This window comes from Embiotoca jacksoni, unplaced genomic scaffold, assembly GCF_022577435.1.
Source record: "Embiotoca jacksoni isolate LCO1_2020_lvr unplaced genomic scaffold, fEmbJac1.0.p SCAF_8, whole genome shotgun sequence".
NCBI classification, from domain to species: Eukaryota; Metazoa; Chordata; class Actinopteri; family Embiotocidae; genus Embiotoca; species Embiotoca jacksoni.
The window spans coordinates 13,708,027-13,727,447 of NW_027185436.1; the positions used below are offsets into that span (position 1 = coordinate 13,708,027).

General features: G+C 41.0%; 2 protein-coding genes across 4 annotated transcripts; one reads left to right on the forward strand and one right to left on the reverse strand.

Moving 5' to 3' along the window:
- Positions 1-381: 381 nt before the first annotated feature.
- On the reverse strand, positions 382-12,690 carry thbs4a (thrombospondin 4a). The gene is made up of 25 exons (XM_069177984.1): positions 12,127-12,690; positions 11,091-11,189; positions 9,483-10,366; positions 8,477-8,674; positions 8,123-8,370; positions 7,861-7,963; positions 7,666-7,757; positions 6,416-6,467; positions 6,126-6,325; positions 5,910-6,047; positions 5,723-5,803; positions 5,487-5,639; positions 5,258-5,362; positions 5,058-5,165; positions 3,898-4,057; positions 2,861-2,979; positions 2,726-2,778; positions 2,547-2,631; positions 2,336-2,432; positions 2,080-2,258; positions 1,770-1,818; positions 1,448-1,644; positions 1,191-1,363; positions 975-1,114; positions 382-892 (listed from the first exon to the last, which is right to left on the reverse strand). Exons 3-25 carry the CDS (start codon positions 9,562-9,564, stop codon positions 828-830), a joined length of 2,877 nt encoding a protein of 958 aa, XP_069034085.1. The 5' UTR covers positions 9,565-10,366; positions 11,091-11,189; positions 12,127-12,690; the 3' UTR covers positions 382-827.
- Positions 12,173-18,529, forward strand: mtx3 (metaxin 3). Of its 3 annotated transcripts, none has more exons than XM_069177986.1 (9): positions 12,173-12,265; positions 13,637-13,706; positions 14,016-14,092; positions 14,184-14,276; positions 14,377-14,559; positions 15,110-15,186; positions 15,836-15,993; positions 16,234-16,378; positions 16,463-18,529. In XM_069177986.1, exons 1-9 carry the CDS (start codon positions 12,173-12,175, stop codon positions 16,563-16,565), a joined length of 999 nt encoding a protein of 332 aa, XP_069034087.1. In that variant the 3' UTR covers positions 16,566-18,529. The 3 variants fall into 3 exon arrangements, with proteins under 3 accessions (XP_069034087.1, XP_069034088.1, XP_069034090.1); XM_069177987.1 differs by having other exon boundaries at positions 16,234-16,322; XM_069177989.1 differs by lacking the exon at positions 16,234-16,378 and having other exon boundaries at positions 16,463-16,554.
- Positions 18,530-19,421: the final 892 nt, after the last annotated feature.

Consider the following 19,421-nt stretch of genomic DNA (forward strand, 5'->3'; position numbering starts at 1 on the left):
TTTTGTTTCACATTTCTTTAATCAATTCTTTTTTGTCTAATTGTATTTCTAACATGGTTTATAATAATTTATGTTAATTCTGGCTAAAGGTCTGTGATCTGTGGAAATTTGAACTTTCCTTTAGATACCTGCAAAATCTGTTACGTGACCTATCTGCTTTGGAAACATTTCTGCATTTAATTATTGGTATGAATGTAGAAATTGTATGGTGCTCAGCAGGTTTGATGTCAAACAAAGAAAAAAATGAATATAGGCGAGCAGGACCTACTGTATACGACCATTACCTACAGAAACATTGACCAAGCTGTGTGTTTGAAATACAGTGTAGGTGCCATTCAGTTCACATTGCTCTTTCCCATTCTTAATAAAAACATCCATTGAAGGCCATATGGTGTCCTTATTTGTCTGAGCAGTTTGCCCTCATACATAAATACCATCGAGTGAACTAATGGGAAAAATTAGATTAAGACATGGAAGATGCTTTGATTTTGAGAAATGCTTAGGATTTTATTGTACCTCATTATGTACAACGTATACAAGAAAACGTCAAAGTGTGTATAAAATTGCAGGTCATATTGGATAGATAAACACATCAATTATTTAGATGGAACACATTGTTGATTATTTATAAAAGAATGTACCGGCTAAAGTATATAATGCCCCATGTTTTGCTTCATTAAGACCATCTCACTAAAATGACATCACCAAACGGTCCATCCTGCTCTCTCTGACATTCATCTTTCTTTCTCGGACCTCTTTGCACTCAGCGGTGCAGCTCTGCCCCTTTCATCTGTTTTCAGCAGGGCTCAGGTTGTTTCCACAACGGATCACTGCCCTTCTCTGACATCACTCTGTGTGCCAGGCAGGCTCTGGTAGTCAGCAGGAATGGTGTCTGTGGAAAGAGAAACACATCTCATTAGCATATGTACAGCTTGAGTGGCTGACTGGCCTATCTTGGACTCACAGACACTCACCGTTGCAGCGGTACTTCAAATTGGACCAGATGATATTTTCCTGAGAGAAGCAGAACACACCCAGTCGCCCACCTCTCATACTGGTGTCAATTGTCACCCCTGTGTCCGCCACCAGGTTTGAACCCTCATAAAATCGAGCCCTGGTTCACATGTGAGGAGAAACTTGTGAGTCAGCTCACACAGTATGAGTGTGTCTGATGGTGTGACTGTTTGTACCTGATGTATCCAACCTGCGGTCTGTGCTGGAGGAACCAGCGGTACGAAACCTTGTCCTTCCAGCCGACGTTCCTGGGGTCTTTCCACAGGAGACGTACCTGGTCGGCGGTGTTTCCTGTGTGCCAGAGGGAGTTCCTCAGATACTCACCAGGACCTGTCTTAGATTTCACCACCTGGTGATGAGGAGCCACGTGAGATCAAAGAGGGGAAAACTGACACTGACAACGGATGATGACAGCAGACACACTCCCTCACACCTTGAGTTGTATTCCCGGCTCAGCAACGGCTCTGAAGGGTGCAGCCTGCCAGTAGGTCTGTTCTGTCTGTTTCCACATCACTACATAGAAGGAGGAGGAGTCCTGGTAGCCGAAAATGAAGCCGGCATAGTCATCATCTGTCACGGTGTTGACATGGAAGGTTCCCTCAAAGTCAACTCCACTGAATGCTTTGTAGCCTAGAGACATACACAGTGGACGAGGAAACACACAACAGCATCAGGAGGACTCATGGATGAAAGTGGGAAATAATCCAAGTTACTGCTGATGTGGGTGTGACAGTATGAAGGTATCCTGCACTGACCTACAGCAAGGCCGGGGTCAGAGTTCATGGTCTGGACTATCTCCATGCCCTGTCAGGATAAAAGAGTGTAAATTCAATTTATATGTACCATCATGGGACACATGCAATATGTTGTTGATTCATAACTAATTCAATGTGTACGTGTTGCTGTTCAGTACTGTGGCACATTCATTTAGCACAGAATATGGACAGAAAACCCCAGGAACAAGTTCCAGCTTCAGAGAGAAACCGATTAAATAAAAGGAGAAAACCCACTGCAGTAAAGCAGCTTATGAAGCAGCCACTAGAAAAAAAAGAGGCTGCTGTTTACCTGATTGAGAACCACCCAGTTGGGGTCGATCTGAGAGTCCCCCTCTGGGTCCAGCACTACGGTCTGATAGGCTCTGAAGTCGGTCAGCGTGACCTCAGCGTTCTCTGGGCAGTGGTCGATTATATCAATGACATTGTCTTTGTCAAAGTCTCCTTCGCATTCGTCTCCGACTTTGTTCACTGAAATAAAATGACAGCTTAGTAAACACAACTCACACTGCACACAAGCATGTGCACAAACAGCCGATGATACTAACTATCAGAGTCCTTTTGGTCTGGGTTGGGAACTAGTCTGCAGTTGTCATCATCGTCCAGTATGCCATCGTTGTCGTCATCATCGTCACATTCATCTCCCTAACAAGAAGAAAGTGAGGAATTGATGACACGGACTCATTACACTATCTGTCAGCATACATTCATGAATAATGATGCTTTAAAGAAATAAAGGACAAAGGAGGAGATAAAAACCATTCCATCCTTGTCAGTGTCCAGCTGAGAGGAGTTGATGACTGTGGGACAGTTGTCCTTTGTGTTTTGGTGGCCGTCACCATCACTGAAAAAGAAGAAGTAGGACACTTAAAACAAACAAGAACAACTTGGAACATGCTTATAGACATTTAGACCACAGATCCTGATGTGGGCTCTACCTGTCTATGTTGTCGTCGCAGGTATCTCCGACAAGGTCATCATCTGAGTCGGACTGCAGGTAGACAAAACAAACACTGTTGGTCAGATATGTGGCAGCAGATGAGTGTGTTTTAGGCTTTTGTTTGGTTCGTCACCTGGTTTGGGTTGACCATGTCCGGACAGCTGTCACAAGCATCCCCCACCCCGTCATTGTCTCTGTCCTTCTGGTCTAGGTTGGGGACTCGCTGGCAGTTGTCAAGAATATTTTTCAAGCCTGGGAACATAAGGGGGCTTTAATTCATGCCATTGACAGGAAATAGCATGACAGACCGCAGCCTACAGCACAGAGAAATGCATCACCAGATGGCGGTGTTTATTCAGGACGAAGGTGAAATAGTTTCCAGTGGCCTTCGACGCCTGGCGGAGGCTTAACCATGGAAAAATGCTTTTAATGAGGAGACAGACATGACCAAGAGCTTAGCAGTCTAGCCTCGGAGTTAAAGACACAACCAAATGATCCAAGAGGCTGGAGCTCTGCCAAACTGAACAAACAGTGGCCACCAAACAGCGTAAGCACACAACATGCGTAAAGCACATACACACAAAGTGGAGCAAATAAGAGGTCGTCAAAAAGGCAAATCAAGTGAGGTATGTGAGGAAAGGTTTGAAACAACACTTAAGACATTTTAACACTTAACGCTGTTCATTGGCTTGTTGTTGTTTTAATGACGCCGGAGGTGTTTTTCCTGGAAGCCCATGATCTAACTGGTAGAGGATGTGAATTGGAAACAGACAGAAACAAAAAAAAAAGGGCAGGAGGACGTTTTGCACAGATAAAGCACTGCCAGTCCAGAGAACAAAAATGTTCCTGTCTGCATCCTCCTGTATGGGTTGTGTTCTTGTCCAGGCAGTCTGGTCCAGACAAGTTTGGATGTCGCTCACAGACGCAGACTTTTAATGTGTTTGTCAGCCGTTTGGTTTCACATTGTGCTCCTATCTAATTCAGGCAATAGAAGCAGTAATAGTCCATTTTCTGCACCTTTAGCTCCGACAACCAACCAACCTATTTTCAGTAAATGTAACCAGTGACTCATGTTGCTCTTTGTGTCTTTGATAACACCCAGTGATGTACAGAAATCACAAAATTACAATAATTATTTGTCTGTTACAATAAATGTGAACACACGCTTACCGTCCCCATCCATGTCATCATCACAGTCATCTCCCAGACCGTCTTGGTCTGTATCCCGCTGTGAGGGATTTTCAACCATTTTGCAGTTGTCACAGGCGTCGCCATGAAGATCTTTATCACTGTTTCTCTGGTTCACATTGGGAACCAGCCAGCAGTTATCCTGGGACAGACAAATGAATTTGATGGTTGTTCAAAATACCCTTTTTCAACTGAAACTTGTTCTAAATGCAGATAAGACTAAACTTATGTTGTTTTCAAACTCTCGGAGTAGGCCACAGAATATCCTTTCGGTGGTCACTCTTGAAGGAAGTGAAATAGAGGTTGTTGACTCTTATAAATATCTGGGTATTTTGATTGATGACTCCCTCACTTTTCAGCCACATGTGCAGTATCTGGTGAAAAAGTTGAGGTTAAAACTGGGTTTTTATTTTTGAAATAAGCTGTGTTTTTCAATTAATGTAAAAAAGCGACTAGTTGCTGCTACTTTTTTACCTGTGTTGGACTATGGTGATCTTCTATATATGCATGCCTCTGCTAACTGTCTTCCTATGGTGGACGCAGCTTACCATGCTTCACTGCAGTTCATTACCAATTGTAAAGCTCTGACTTACCACTGTGAGTTATACTCTTTGGCCACCCGTAGGCTCTGTCACTGGTACACCTTCATTTATAAGGCAATCCTTGGTCTGCTCTCAAACTACCTGTGTGTCTTCATCATGCAGAAAAGTGCCGGACAATATTCCTTGTGTTCTCAGGACTTCTTTATGCTCGCTGCCAGAACGGAAATGGGAAAAAAGGACTTTTGTGTACTCTGCACCCTCATCATGGAATATGTTGCAGAATGATTTAAAACTCAAAGAACTGATACCACTTACTGCTTTTAAATCTAAAATGAAAGAAATAGAGGCAGGTTCCCAAAAATGTCAATGTTTTTAAATTAACCAGGTTACGTAACTGACTCTTAACTTTTAGTTTCTTTTAATTTGTCTCATTCTGTACGAGATTATTATTATTATTATTATTCTCTATATAATAATAAAAAAAAATGGTGCATGAGCTCAGTGACAGAGGTGAATATCTGTTTATGACGAGTAAGGGCCAGTCAAGGAAACCTTGTGAGAGTTCACTGCATTTTGGATCTGCGGAACTAAGTCACCTACTTCTATGTTTATAATGCCGTCACTGTCTGCATCGTCATCACAGGCATCACCCATCCCGTCCCTGTCCGCGTCCTCTTGGCCAGAGTTTGGCACAAACATACAGTTGTCCTGGAAACAACACAGGAAAACACACACAGCATAGTTTTGCATGCTAGAATGAATTAAATGTGAGAGGAGGTAGGGGATGTACAAATGAGTACCTGCTTACAGGTGTTGTCTCTGCACAGGAGCTTATTGTCAGGATATGCGTCAATATCTGTGTCCTTTCCACACACATAGCCGTTGCCAGCCCAACCGATGCCACACTGACGTACAGGAAACAAGGAAAATGGCAGGACTTGGCAAATATGCGCACAGTTTAATGTAGAACAGAAAAAGAGCAAACTCATTCACGATCATGTTTCAGTATGTTCTATTGGCAATTCTTACGACACAGCTAATGCTTCCATCTCTTTCCACGACACACTCTCCATTGGCGTCACAGGGGTTGGGTTGACCGTTGGGGCAAAGCCTGGAACCATGGCAACCTCCCACCTGGTCACCTGTGAAGCCAGTTTTACACTCTCCACAGCGGAAGGACCCCTGGTGAGGACAAGACAGTGTCAGAAATAATAGTACAAAGCCACATTATAATGATAACCTTGCATCAGTTCCTGTGGTCTTACAATAGTGTTGTAGCAGTGTGAGTTGGCGGTGCAGCCTCCATCCTCAGGTGGGCCCAGACACTCATCTATATCTTCACACACCTGGAAGGAACAGCACATAAAGCACAAAGAAAAAGGATCATAGTTTGTCAGCAGGTGCAGATAAATCAAAGAGCATCAATGTTTTATAGTGTATTGTTTGTTGTACCTGTTTGTGTGACCTGGCGTAAGACACCCCCACTCCATTGAGCATTGGTCCCGTGTATCCCATGGGGCATTTCTCACAGCGAAAACCAGGAGCGGTGTTCACGCACCGAACACCAGGATAACATGGGTTAAACTTGCACTAAAACAGAAAAAAAACAGAGGATCGTCAAAATGCTAACTCGTGCTGCTTTCACCTACTGGTTGCAGAGATCCATACCTCATCTACATCATCGCAATGAGCCCCATCTCCTGTGAATCCATCAGGACAGGGGGCACACTGGAAACCCCCCGACTCTGAACGGACACACATGTCCTGTCTGAAGCAGGTCCCGGGTGGGCACCGAGTTAGATGCTGAGGCATGACGAACCCCCCGGGTCTTGGACCTTGATCTGTGGGGGTTGGACTGCCCCGAAGTCCTGTAGGAACACAAAGACGGATAGGAGAGTTATAATGTCACTTTAGTGTCTAAATACCGTAAATGATTTAAGAGTTTCTGTCGCGCTTACCACAGGCCAGACACTCCGTGATGGTATTCCTCAGAAAAGTTGTCTCCTTGATCTTAACCCAAAAGAAACAAAGTGTAGAACTGTTAATGAACTGTGTTGTACTTGTGTTATCACTTTACAGCTTATCAGCAGAGGCAATTCCTAATTTTAGCTTTGAAAAAAAAAAAAATGTCTGTTGAGCTCCAGTTCTGTTTCTTTACACAAAAGACTCTCAGTGTATCTGATCATGTTTAAAACGTGTCTTATTGTCTCATTCTTCCTGTTTGATCTCTTATTAAATCCTCTGCTTTAAATGATCACTAGACCTGTCACCATTATTACATATTCGCTCGATTGTGATCGCGATTCCATTCATCTGTATGAATACAGCTAAATGAAATGTCATCATTCCATCGCTATTTACACATTGTTTTTCCTAATTTGAAGTTTGACTGCTACGATTTAATGGCACATGAGTGGAGAATTAGCACCACCATAGCACATTGTTGTTTTTTTACAATTTGTCATTGTCAATCATTTCTTTGTATATGTCAGTAATATTTTATTATTAAAGTTATTTGTGTGATATCGTCCCTGTGTAATCAAAGGCAACCAGAAAGGTAATTTTTATTTATTTATGTTTGAATGCTCAATGCCAATAAATGGCTCTTCTTCATGAGTAAATGCACATTATCAAACTATGATTAGGCTTCCTGTATGCTGTAATAATTGTTTAAAACATTTGCAGAAAAAAAAACATTAATCGCAATCATTTGTATGAGCAGTAATCATCAACTACAATTTCAGGATTGTGATAGCCCTATTCATCACTGGAAATCATGCTGTTCCCCAGCTGTCTGTTACTGAGGTTATGTAAAGCCTTGAAACAAGACAGATCCAGAAAATCAGGAGGTTCTCACATCCTGGATTCTCACTTTTCACAGTGAAACGCAGATGTTTTTGCAAAACTAATCTCCTATTGAAGTAAAAACACAGTCCAAATATTTGTGAATCTGCCCACACTCTTCAATCTTTAAATGCGGTATATTCTACTAAACGACCAGCCAACTCTCCACATCTTCTGCTACTATCTCAGCAAGTGGAAAATAACATCCTCATTACTATAACTCTGTGCCTAAACACTGTAGTGCCCTTTCATTGATTTCCAAATCACATTGAGCCATTTCAGCCTTTGTTTTTGAGTTGTTTTCCATTTTCATCCAGGAGTTACACATGAGACACACACAAGGCTCAGCCACAGAACAGGTTACCTGCTGGTTTAACAGCTCTTTCATCTCAGATAACATGGTCCTCAGCTCAACCATGGTGGCCTGGTCGTGCACCATCCTGCCTCCCTGGACAGCTGAAGGGATTTCACAAATAAAACAATCAGATACACGACACATCTACCAGGATTAGGTCTAAAATGATCTCATGTGTTTGTGATGTCAGTGGCAACTTGTTACCCAGTAGCTGCAGAGATTCAGCCTGATCCATACTGCAGTCCTGCAGGGTGGCCACATTGTCTATGGTGTCTTCTATCACCAGCTTCAAGTCTGTCAGTTCATCCTTACAAAGGAATAAAAGACAGAAAATACAGGATAAAAATAAAATGCGTATGGCATATGTGTACTACTGCATCCCTGACACATGTTTCATATTTACAATGTAATAATTAGACTTCAATTAGACTTTTGCTTGATATTTTCTTACTAACTTCTAACTCACCCGTCCACTTGACTGCAGGGTCCTGAGCGCCACCTTGTTGGGACCCGGTGGGAGTGACCCAAACGCAGCTGGCAGATCATCCAAAGTGTGAGCCAGTCTGCAGTCCACATAGATGTTGAGGCGAGGCGGGCCACGCTGCAGGCCGCTGGCATGGAGCATCACATGGTGGTCTCGTCCATCTGCCAGGGATGCATGGTTGAAGCTGGTCGTACCGAAACCGCCATCAGTCTTCTGGTAACGAACAGTCACTGGAAATGGAGAGAAACAAGAGTGAAAGACAGAGGAGAGAAAACAGATGTAGCCTGTGTTTGTCAAAGATGCTGTTAAACAGTGTGTGTCAGTATAATAATTCACCTTTGCTCAGTTTGGCCTGTACGCTGAGCTCCAGGTACTTGGTGTTGTCTTTGGGGTTGACGACACTGTAGAGAGAGGTGGGGGCCTTGTTGTGGAGCCTGAAGGACGAGAGGAAGAAAGCCTCATCTCGCCCTTTGTTCTTCAGGTTTCCTTGGAGCAAATCTGGCAGGCAGTCCGGAGACACTAGCAGGTCATAGACTAACACAGGAGAGAACTGTTAGAAACCTGCATCATACTGCTGTAGATGCATAGTGCAACAATTCATAAATGCTCCAGAGAAAAGCCACAGAAAGCAGGTGACATAGAGAACAGAGGTTAATCAATAGGAGTTTAGGGTACCAACTGAAAGCACTCCATCTGGGTCATTATAAATGATGCTGACTTCCTTTTTTGTTTTTGTTTGTGTCTTAATGGCTGTTGCTCCCAGTGTACTGTGAATTGCTACACCTGAGTCAGTGCACTGTGGCACTTTATTACGTGTGACAGTGTATCTGTATATTTGTGTGTTGCAGCCCGCTGTGTTTTATAGAGTGGTAGACAGGAGCTGCAGAAAAGTAGCAGCAATAAAGTCTTTCCACTGGAACAAAGCCACTGCCTCACACTCACACATGCATAGACACATCCACACAGAAACACTCTCATACTGCCATTAGCTGAACTTCAGAGATAATACAGAGTGACAGGAAATTTAATGGAAACCTTTGCGTGTAGATTCCAGGCAAATTAAAGTTTTGCAAATGCACTTCTCAGATGGCAGTAGGCACCTTATTTAGGTCAGACGATTACTAGATCCTGGACATCAAACTGCACAAGCACCAAGACACGAAATAAATACCAACCAATTCAGCAGTATTACCCTTTTTACTTGCAGCTCACTTACACACAGCAGATTGTCAGGAAGATGTTAATGGAAAAGACTGCTTTGTAAAGCAGTGATGTATAGAAAGACAGACAGAAACATACAGTATGATGTGAAGGGCATGGATGGTGAGGAGCCAGTACTTACCGAGCCCTTGAGCTGAGATGGTGAGCACTAGCTGCAGCAGCACCAGAGACAGGGCTGCCGCTCTCACACACACACCCGTCATCGGTGCTTCAGAGTGGGACACACTTCAAAAGAAGCTCTGCCTCTAAAGAAAGAACTTTCCTCCCGTGGATCAATAAGAGTGTCACGGACTGATCGCCAACTGAGTGATGATGACAAGTCCAGATCTGGAAGCAAACTCTCAGCAGAGGTGAGATGGTTTTGTGTCCACAGGCACAGCTTTTAAAGCAAAGGGGAGTGTCCTCGTTCGCGACTGTGGTACACTGAAGAGACTATTTTAATAGTTTGGGGGAATGTCCCGTCGGTACAATCGTCTGATTTAATGATCAGTTTTAAATTGTCACTCTCTGTAAAAGCTAAAGTACGACGGTTAGAATATAAGTAGATCTCTATGAAAATTCTGAAAAGTAAGGCATTGGGATTTTTTTTTAAATGGTTGAGACCTTTTAAGTACACATACTGTGTGATCTAAATGTGAGGTCTTTCATGTATTTGTGACCCTATTTTATTGAGAATCAAGATGAAACTATCATTCATTGAGTGTAGTGTTCACTATCTTTTGGGAATTTGTGATACAACAGGAGAAAAGTATTCCAAATCAGCCTGAATAGTCAGTCAACTCTACAAAAAATGTCTGCAATGCTCAAGAGGGGGAAACTTGGATCCAGCTGGTCCTTGTTTGTTCACAAACATCATCAACCTATGTCATAAATGTGGATTTGATCCCCCAGCTCATCTTCAGTAAGCCAATTGAACTGTAAAAATCAATGGCAGATGTTTTTGATTTTAATTTGATTTAATTTCACTTGTTCTACGTACCTCTGCAAACCTTTTTGTGATTCCATCTGTTGGAGGATGTGGGAAAGGAAGGACAAAGAGGGCTCAGACTCAGGGCAGTTTTCAGCCCTGGAAACATTTGATGATAGATGTCTGGTACTTGTCTTAAAACCTTCTCTACTAACCTCAAGCGCATTTCAACATCTCAGCTGCTGGTCTGAGCCAAAGAGAGACATTTACCATCCCTGAGTGTATTATCACTGTATATCCGCTGGTGTCTGGCTGTCGGGGCTCTGACCAAACACCTGGCAGATTTCAGCTGTCAGCACTCAGGCAGACATTGTACTATTGTTTCTTATAATAAATAAAATCACTATGTGACATGGAAATCAAAATATGAAATGATCACGTCTTCCATTTCTGTTAGTAAGTTAGTCACTGTTCCTTCCTTTCACAACAGGTTTAACTGTTTACTGCTCATTTAAAATACAAAGATACCAAGAGATATGACTTTTTGATATTATTATCTTTGGCTTTAAACTATTTCCATAATAGTAACATAATACAATGAAGAGACATCAACCACATCACTTGATTATTACAGGTAAAGTAATGGTAGAGTTTAATTCTTGCAATTAAAACGGGGTTTTCTTGGCAACCTTTTTATGAGCGCTGTGACTATAGATTATTTTCATTATCGATTAATCTGATGATTATTTTCCACCAAACAGGACAGAAAGAGACTAGCAATCAAGTTCGCAGAAAGGATAATTTATACTGATTTGCCCCCACCTGATGACTTTTACATGTCCAGAGTCAGGAAACGTGCCGGAAAAATCACTGCTGATCCCTCACACCTGCTTCACACCAACTTCTCCCCTCTGGCAGGTGCTACAGACCACAAAACAACCAGACACAAGAATGTTTTTTTTTTCCCTCTCAACGTCCCCCCCAGGGAACAGTTAAATCAATCACATGTGTGTACATAATTGTCTAATATATATTCAAGCAGGCTCTATACTATACACAGAAAAGGAGGTATGGATATAATGAATATAATCACTGACTATGAGACAATTTATTCTCTACACATCTAATATTTATTCCAACACTTAATACACACATCATTGCACTACTTGTATAAAATCAACAGGGACAGTTTGACCTACATTGGCCTGGAGTCAAATTCCTTGTACGTTGTATATGTAAACATTTGGCCAACAAAGATTCAGTTCAATTCAAATTCAATAACTGTAAATATCGAGTCATGCACAGTTGTAAATTATGCACTTAAAAATATGTCATCAAAACACATTTAGCCTACACATGGGTTGTGGGGCACAAATCATAACCCACTACCTGTAAATATAGGCTACGAATACAGATTTAATTACGATGCTGTTGTCATTTGGTTTTCAGTCTCTGTTCTACCTTGTTCACTTGTCTAGCATGTTTTAGTCTTTATATATTGTGTTAATTGTGTACTGATAGTTGCTGGTTACCAAAGCAAATTCCTTGTGCATATTAACATACTCAGCCAATGAACCTGATTCTGTTGTTGTTATCATGTTAATAATTTCCTTCTTATTAAGTTTACTACTACTTTTAATTCTCCCTCTAATGAAATTGCAAATTAGGCCGCTGTTGTACATCATTCTTTCATGATTATGTCACCATTACCTCTTTCGTGATCCCTAAAGTTAACAACTAATGAGTTTTCCCTGATTATAGTTACCGAATGACACAAACCAGCGACGGAATTGTGAAAAAAAAAAAAAAAAAAAAAAAAAATCAAGAGTATGTTTCATCCGACCGATTTATTTTTCACCTCTGCTGGCTCTGAATGCGACCCCGTGACGTCACCTGCTGCTTGCATGAATCAAAACATGGCGGCTGCCATGGAGCTGAGATGTTGGGGAGGAGACTGGGGTTTGCCTTCCGTCCACACCGAGTCCTTGGTGGTTCTGGTAAGGTTGTCGTCTGTCTCTGCGGGAAAAGAAATACGTCCACTGCATGCAGCGTCACCGCATTTTAAGACGACAGGTTTACCTCTCCGCTTTTCTTTGCGTCGCCCCTCTTTTGTGGTTCTGGTTAGCTTCGCGCTAACTCACCTGCTGCAGCTTACCTGGTGAGTTAGCTGCAGAATAAAACAACCTTTCCATCTGAAGTTCACGTCCCCCCCCCCCAAAAAAAACAACCCTTTTAAATCACACCCCGTGCTGCCCGGAATGGGTTTTTGTCCTTCAAAGCGTGTGCGGCAGTCAGAAAGTCACAGACGAATGTGCTCCTTCAAGGTCAGCTTGTCGAGGCTGTGGTTTTTTTTTTAATTGATTTATTTGGGCATATTCGTGTCTTTTGCCCTTTTTATTGATGGACGTGACCGACTGAATCACCTGGATGCGAAATGAACACGTTTGCTGGCAGTTTTAGATTGTTGTTGTCTGTCTGTGAATCCGTGCAGTTACATGTCTGACCACGAGATGGCGCTTTTTTTTTTTTTTTTTTTTTTTTTTTTTTTTTTTTTTTTTCAAACCAAGACGACAAATTGAGGCTCATTTTTAAAGCATGTGGGAAGTGACAAAAAAAAAAAAAAAAAAACGTGTTTTTTTTTTTTAGTTTGGGTCGTGTTGCTTTATTGACACTTCTAATAAATACAACATTTCTGACAATGTCAGGGATCCTCTCCATCGTTGTCACTGGTGATTTCACCCAACTTTTATCTGGTTAAGAAAAGATCCTTCACACTTGAGCATTGAAATCCTTTAATAATCTCTATTTACTTACTAAGAAACAAATAAGGTAAAGGTTCTTTTAGTGCTGAGACAATAAATGTATTCTGGATTAACGGAAGAAAAAAAAAAATCTATTTATTGTTTCAGTTATTTGCGGAGCAAAAAAATTCTATGTCATGATTTGCTGCTTTTCTCTCTTTGTAAACAAACCGTCTTTGCTTGATCAGCTATCAGTCAGACAAAATACAAAAACTACGATGGTATGTACAGTTGTTTAATATCATGAAAATATATTTAAACAAAAAAAACTTTTTTGTTTTTCCTTTTTCTGTAAAGCCTTTTTAAAAAGATCTCTTGAACCTTGTCTGACAAATTTCTTCAAGGGTACAGCAAACATTCAGCTACATTACAAAACTGAGATCACACAGAGCTTTATTAAAGTGTTACAATCCTGCTCCGAGGCTCTAACGTTTCCCCTGAAAGTTGTGTATCTGCTGCAGTACTTTTAAATTTGGATCAATCATTTCAGCATGACGTGTATGACAGACATTTGACATATATGACCGACATTAATTTGACCTAATTCGTATGCGGCTTTTCTTTCAGGCGTACGCCAAGTTTTCTGGGGCAAAGGTCACAGTTTCTCCGATAGACTGGACATGGAAAACTATAACAGGTGAGCTGCAGCTTCTTGAATATCCATACATACAGTATTAATATATATTGCAGATTTGAAAAATATTTTTCATTAAATTCATTAATGTTTTTGAAACTCAGTCATTCAAGGTTGAAAAATGCAAATATACTTATTTATGTATTTTATTAGGCCCCAAAATCAAGTGAATTGATACACAATCAAAATATATAGTAAATTGCACATGGCAAGACCTTAATAGCGCGTTGAAGCAGTCACATTCTCAAATATCACAGCCTTCATCTCGTTCTGCATTATCTTCCTCCTTTTTAAATGATGTCTCCTCCACAGCGACCGTCCCAGAGTTGCTGTGTGGAGACTCTGCAGTTCAAGAACCTGCACGGATTCTCAACTTTCTGAGAAAACAGGTGACAGTGTCTGCTTCTTCAGTATAAACCCCAAACCATGTAGCAGAATCAGTGGACTTGTGGTAATATTTCTTTTTGTTTTTTCCCCCAGAGGTTTAATGCAGACTATGAGCTGACAGCCAGACAAGGAGCAGACACAATGGCCTACATCGCTCTGCTTGAAGAGAAACTGCGACCGGCTCTGGTAACACCGTCTCTCCTCTGCTCTGCTCTTCTCTTGTTGACAGATATATATATACCTGTGGGTTCTGATCATATTTAGGAGGATGTTTTGTGTCCCACAGTTGCACACTTTCTGGGTGGATGCTGAAAACTACGCCAATCTGACACGGCCATGGTTTGCCTCGCGCTCGCCTTTTCCGCTCAACTTTCTCGTTCCAAGTTGCCACGCCCACACCGCCCTCTCCCACATCCTTCTAACCAAAGGGGAGGCGCCGCTGCACAGGATCACTGAGGTGGAGGGAAAGGTAAATACTGCTGTGTGTGAATTATCAGTTTCAAGCTGTGTCGATGAAAAATCAAACTATTACAAGAAAAAAAAAAAAACATGAGAGCACAGTGAGAGAAAACCTACACGCTGTCAATCATCATGTTTTTATCATGCTGGTTTATTTATGTCAAATGGAATATTAGTTAAGTACGTGATCTTTTATGGTCATTCTCTTCTGGTTAAGAGAGCTGATGGGATGTAGAGAGAAACGGCGGGACTGCCCTTTGGATACACAGGGAAGGATTTGAGTCACTCATCTCCATGGATGGTTTTTGTTTGTGGTATTTTGCAAATGTTTTGAAGCTCTTTGTCAACACAGACAGCATCTCTCTTTATAACAAGGAAGGACACTGCGCTGACAGATACTTAATAATTACGTGCTTTTAAGTGCTGTTGAATGATAATCTTGTATCTCCACAAACACCAGCTATTTGAATGTTTTAACCGCAGTTTGTTTATTTGGCCTTTTCAACGTGTCAAGTTCGGTTTCTCACAGCTGTAAATGTTTCTCACTCTGTCTGCCTCAGATCTACAGTGATGCTAAAGAGTGCCTGAATCTCCTCTCCTACAGACTGGGAACAGCAGACTACTTCTTTGGCAACTTGTGAGTTCTCCACTGTTTTTAATTGAATTGAAATGATTATTTGATGGACCATTTATATACCTTGCGTTTAAAGCTTTTGGAAATCAAAATAGATGAAAGAGCTTAAACAATTAGGATACAAATATTATCTATTTAATTAGGAGCCTGTGTGCAGTAGTTCACTTGACCATTTAATTCCGACTTCCCGGGGCAGGAAGAAAATAGCAACAGGCCTTTTACAAATTTTACAATATATATCTTGAAGTTTGAGAAATCACATGACTGGCTGGGAGGTCTTCTGAAGTTTGTTTTTAGAAATCCATTCCAGCAGAAGTCAAACTTTGCATTGTTCATTTAGAAAAAATATGAATTGTAATTCACGATTTTAATGCGTCCTGAATATATTGGTTATGATACTTTTGATCTCATAGTTGGGTCTCTCAAGATCAACTGTCGTTCACAATAATTATGATTAACATTTTAATGGTCTTTTTCTGTTTATTTTCCGTTGAAGGCCAGCTTTTTGCTGTGAAATGATTGCAGTCAGCTCAAAAAATCTCGATCAGGCGATTACATAATAATTGTGACAGGTCTTATCATGGCCTTGTATCTTTCGTCTTTGTGCGTGCCTGTGATGTGTATTTTGCTGCATGTGTAATTTTGATCACAGGCCAACCAGTCTGGATGCCTTTGTGTTTGGTTTTGTGGCTCCACTTCACAAAGCCGGTCTTCCCAGCAGCCCTCTGCAGAGCCATCTCAGACAGCTAGATAACCTCACGCGCTTCTGTGACAACATCCTCGCAGTCTACTTCAGCTCGGACCACCCCTGTAAGACGGCTGCACACGCTGGAAATACTCACGAATCCACAGTTTTATCTTTGCAAGCACGCAAAACAACTAACATCATCTGCTCTTTCCTTCTTTTAACATATTTGTATCGCTTCATATTTGCTCTTTGTATCTGCTTTACTTTTGGGAGTTGAATGACCTACCGCTGCCCGGGCTCCACTGATTCTCTGCCATCTCCTCCTCCTTCTGTTGGTGTTTCTGCACTTCATCTCTCTCCAGGTCCTCCCCCACCTGTTCAGGAAACAATGGATGCCAATCTCCAGAAACTAACTCAGCTTGTAAACAAAGAGTCCAACTTGATAGAAAAGGTGCTCCTGCTTTCCTCTTCTCCTCTTTTGCATGGGTTCATGGTTGCTTTCAGCAGGTACCTTCACTGTTGTAATCCTTGACATATCATTTCTCAGTAGTACGTTTGGGAACTAACTAAACTGTACATCCTTTACTGTAGATGGATGATAACCTTCGCAGCAGCCCACAGCACAAACCCCACAGACCGGAGCCCAAACCCACTCTGTCCAGTGCAAAGAGCTACACCCCTGCCTAACACTTGACCTTTAGGCCATGATCCAGCCTCGTGAATCGCAGATAAGCACCCACTGGATGAAAAGGTGCTGCTCTGAATCTAACTCAACCTCCTGAAAGAAAAAGAAAAAACAAAAACTGGACTATAACTTGAATGGAAAATAACTTAATAATTAAGGGAAGTATGACTATATAACTACAAGAGACTGTTTTAAAATAATGATGATAGATTTCAAAGATGTTCGTCTGAAAGAGAAGAAAAAGTGCATGTGTGAGGTATTTAAAAAAGAAGAGCGCATGTAAGTGGTTGAGGATGGAATGCTATGAAGTGGTGCTCGATGAGAAAGACACAGGAAGTTCAAAGGAAAGCCAAAGGAAATGAAAAGTCCAGCAGGGAAAATAAGTGGCACCTTTTAACCTCTGAGTGGGCCACTCAGCATTTTTCTTTTAAACTTTTTCTCCAATTAGTTTTGTTTAAGGGAAATGTATTTTTCAGAGTTGTTCTCACTCGATCAGTCAACAGTTCAATGAGAGGATATTGAAATGATAGAGTTTAATACTCAAAAGAGACCTGGAACAGTGTTGAGCTAGATTGGTTAAAATTTACAATATTTAGTTACCATTAGAGATGCAACGTAGATTAATGAATTAGTTGATTGGAAAAAAAGGCAATTAATCATCTTCAGTCATATTTTTTTGAAAAGGGCAAACATTCTCTGATTCTAGCTTCATAAATGTGAATATTTCCTGGTTCCTTTAGTCCTACTTGATAATAAACTGAGCATCTTTGGGTTGTTGACTGTTGGTCGGGACAAAACACGACCTTTTTTAGGCTGCACTTTGGGCTTTCAGGACCACTGGTGAACATTTTTCACCGGTTTCTGACATTTTAAAGACCGAACAGCTAATGGATTAATCAAGAAATTAATTGTCAGATTAATTAATAATGAAAATAGTTTATAGATGCAGCCCTATTTATCTTACATTGCTGTGTTTTACCATGGGAGATGTCAGATCTTTTAGTGCCAGTCTGAGCACACGTCCTGCCTCATGTCCACTGTAAGATCTTCAATCAATTCATTTGCTGAGTGTAATGAACAATATGTGTGCAGTCATGACTCTAGAAATAACCAATTTACTTTATTTAACTTGGCTTTCACCTCCTCAGCCCTGTGCAGCTTGTACAATTGTAAAAAGTGTCATAAATATAATCAATTCAATTTACCTGTGGTTTCCTCTGAATAGGGCTGATCAGCTTGTTCACAATCTTTGCTCGATACACCGAGGTAATGGAAGGGCCTTACACCTCGTTATTCATGCATACTATTTTAGACTAATGTGTGTGTGAGTGTGTTTTTGTGAGAGAAAGAGTTGTCCTGAGGACTATCAGAAACGTTTGTGTCTTTAAGTTTTTGTTTTTTATAGTATAAGAATTTCTTCGACATTAATAATCCACTCACTTCTTTTGTTGCCTTTTTGTGGAACATTTATTGTTGTTTTGATATTTCTGCTGTGTCATCATCTGCTGTGCCTCTTTAACGGTCACCGTGTTTAAGCTGAAGTGTTATGTCACATTTGCTGCCTTTTGTTTGTCTTTTATTTTTACAGACTGATGAAAAATTTGATTTCTTTTACTGTAATGTCCTCGCAGCTCACGCATCACTGAACTGTGTCCGCTCCATGTGGTTCCGCTTATGATTTCTCTGTATGTCCGTTGTTTTCATAATTGTTAAGATACTTGGGTTCTACAAACTTTAAAAAAAAAACTCTCTTTATCGATACATTCCCTTTAAAGCTCCATATTCCTGTGTGTGTGTGTGTGTGTGTGTGTGAGCGCGTATCTCTGTCTTTGTGTCAAAGTGTCAAAATGCTAACTGTCCTACTTATTTTTGGAACATATGTCATAATTTATCTTTTTCTGTTGCTGTTCATAATCTGTTGATGGTTGGAGACAACTGTCTTTGTATTATCTAAATACATATATGATAATACAGTCATGGCTCCTGTCTTTTTTTCTTTCTTTTTTTTCAATCTAAATGACATTTTCTCCCATGTGCCCGATAAACAACAGATCCAAGCTTTTTCACTGACTTTTGCTCTTTTTCTTTTTGAATGCAGCTCCTTCATCTCTAAATGAACTAATGCAACAAGGCATGTTATTGGGTGACTTATTTTTTCCAGGAACAATTACAGAAGATTTCACTGTTGCCCACCGTTGTGTGTGTGTGCAATCATTTGTTTAGATGTTGGGTGGATAGAGCGCTCTTTGTCTGGTTTTGGCCTCAGACATGGAAAAGACTTAAAATACTGTGTGAGAAAGCTGCGAGTAAACGGTACACACTACTTCAGATATTGTCCAAGTCAATAGTCACATGAGAGAGTCTGCTGGAGAGATTTCTCTCTTGGCTGGTTGTTTAGTAGGTGCAGTAACAGGAAATAAGCTGCACATTTGGATCTGTTGTGAAGAAATCTTTAACATTACTGTTAACCTCTTCTGTTTTTTTCTGTAGGAAAAATATATCTTCGTCAAATAATACCAAGTAGTGTGAAAACATTCTGGTGTAGAGATTAAAAACTGGATTTCTGGCCATGACAGAACAGCTCTTCTAAAGAAAGGCAGAAATTAGTTAGTCTCTGTAAAACCAGACTGTCCCTTTTCAAAGAGCTTTCCTTCAGGCTCCAGCTGAGCAGTCCAACACATCACATGGAGGCCAGCAGATGTTCCCTGATGGGTTGCATGTGTTGTGTGTGCCCTCCTCTCCTTCCCCACTCTTCTCCCTCCCCTCTGTTTTTCCCCAGAAATGAGAGAAGGTTTGGTGCCTGGAAAATAGCGACGTCATGGATGTGACTGACGGGATAAAGGTGTGTGGATCATATATATAATT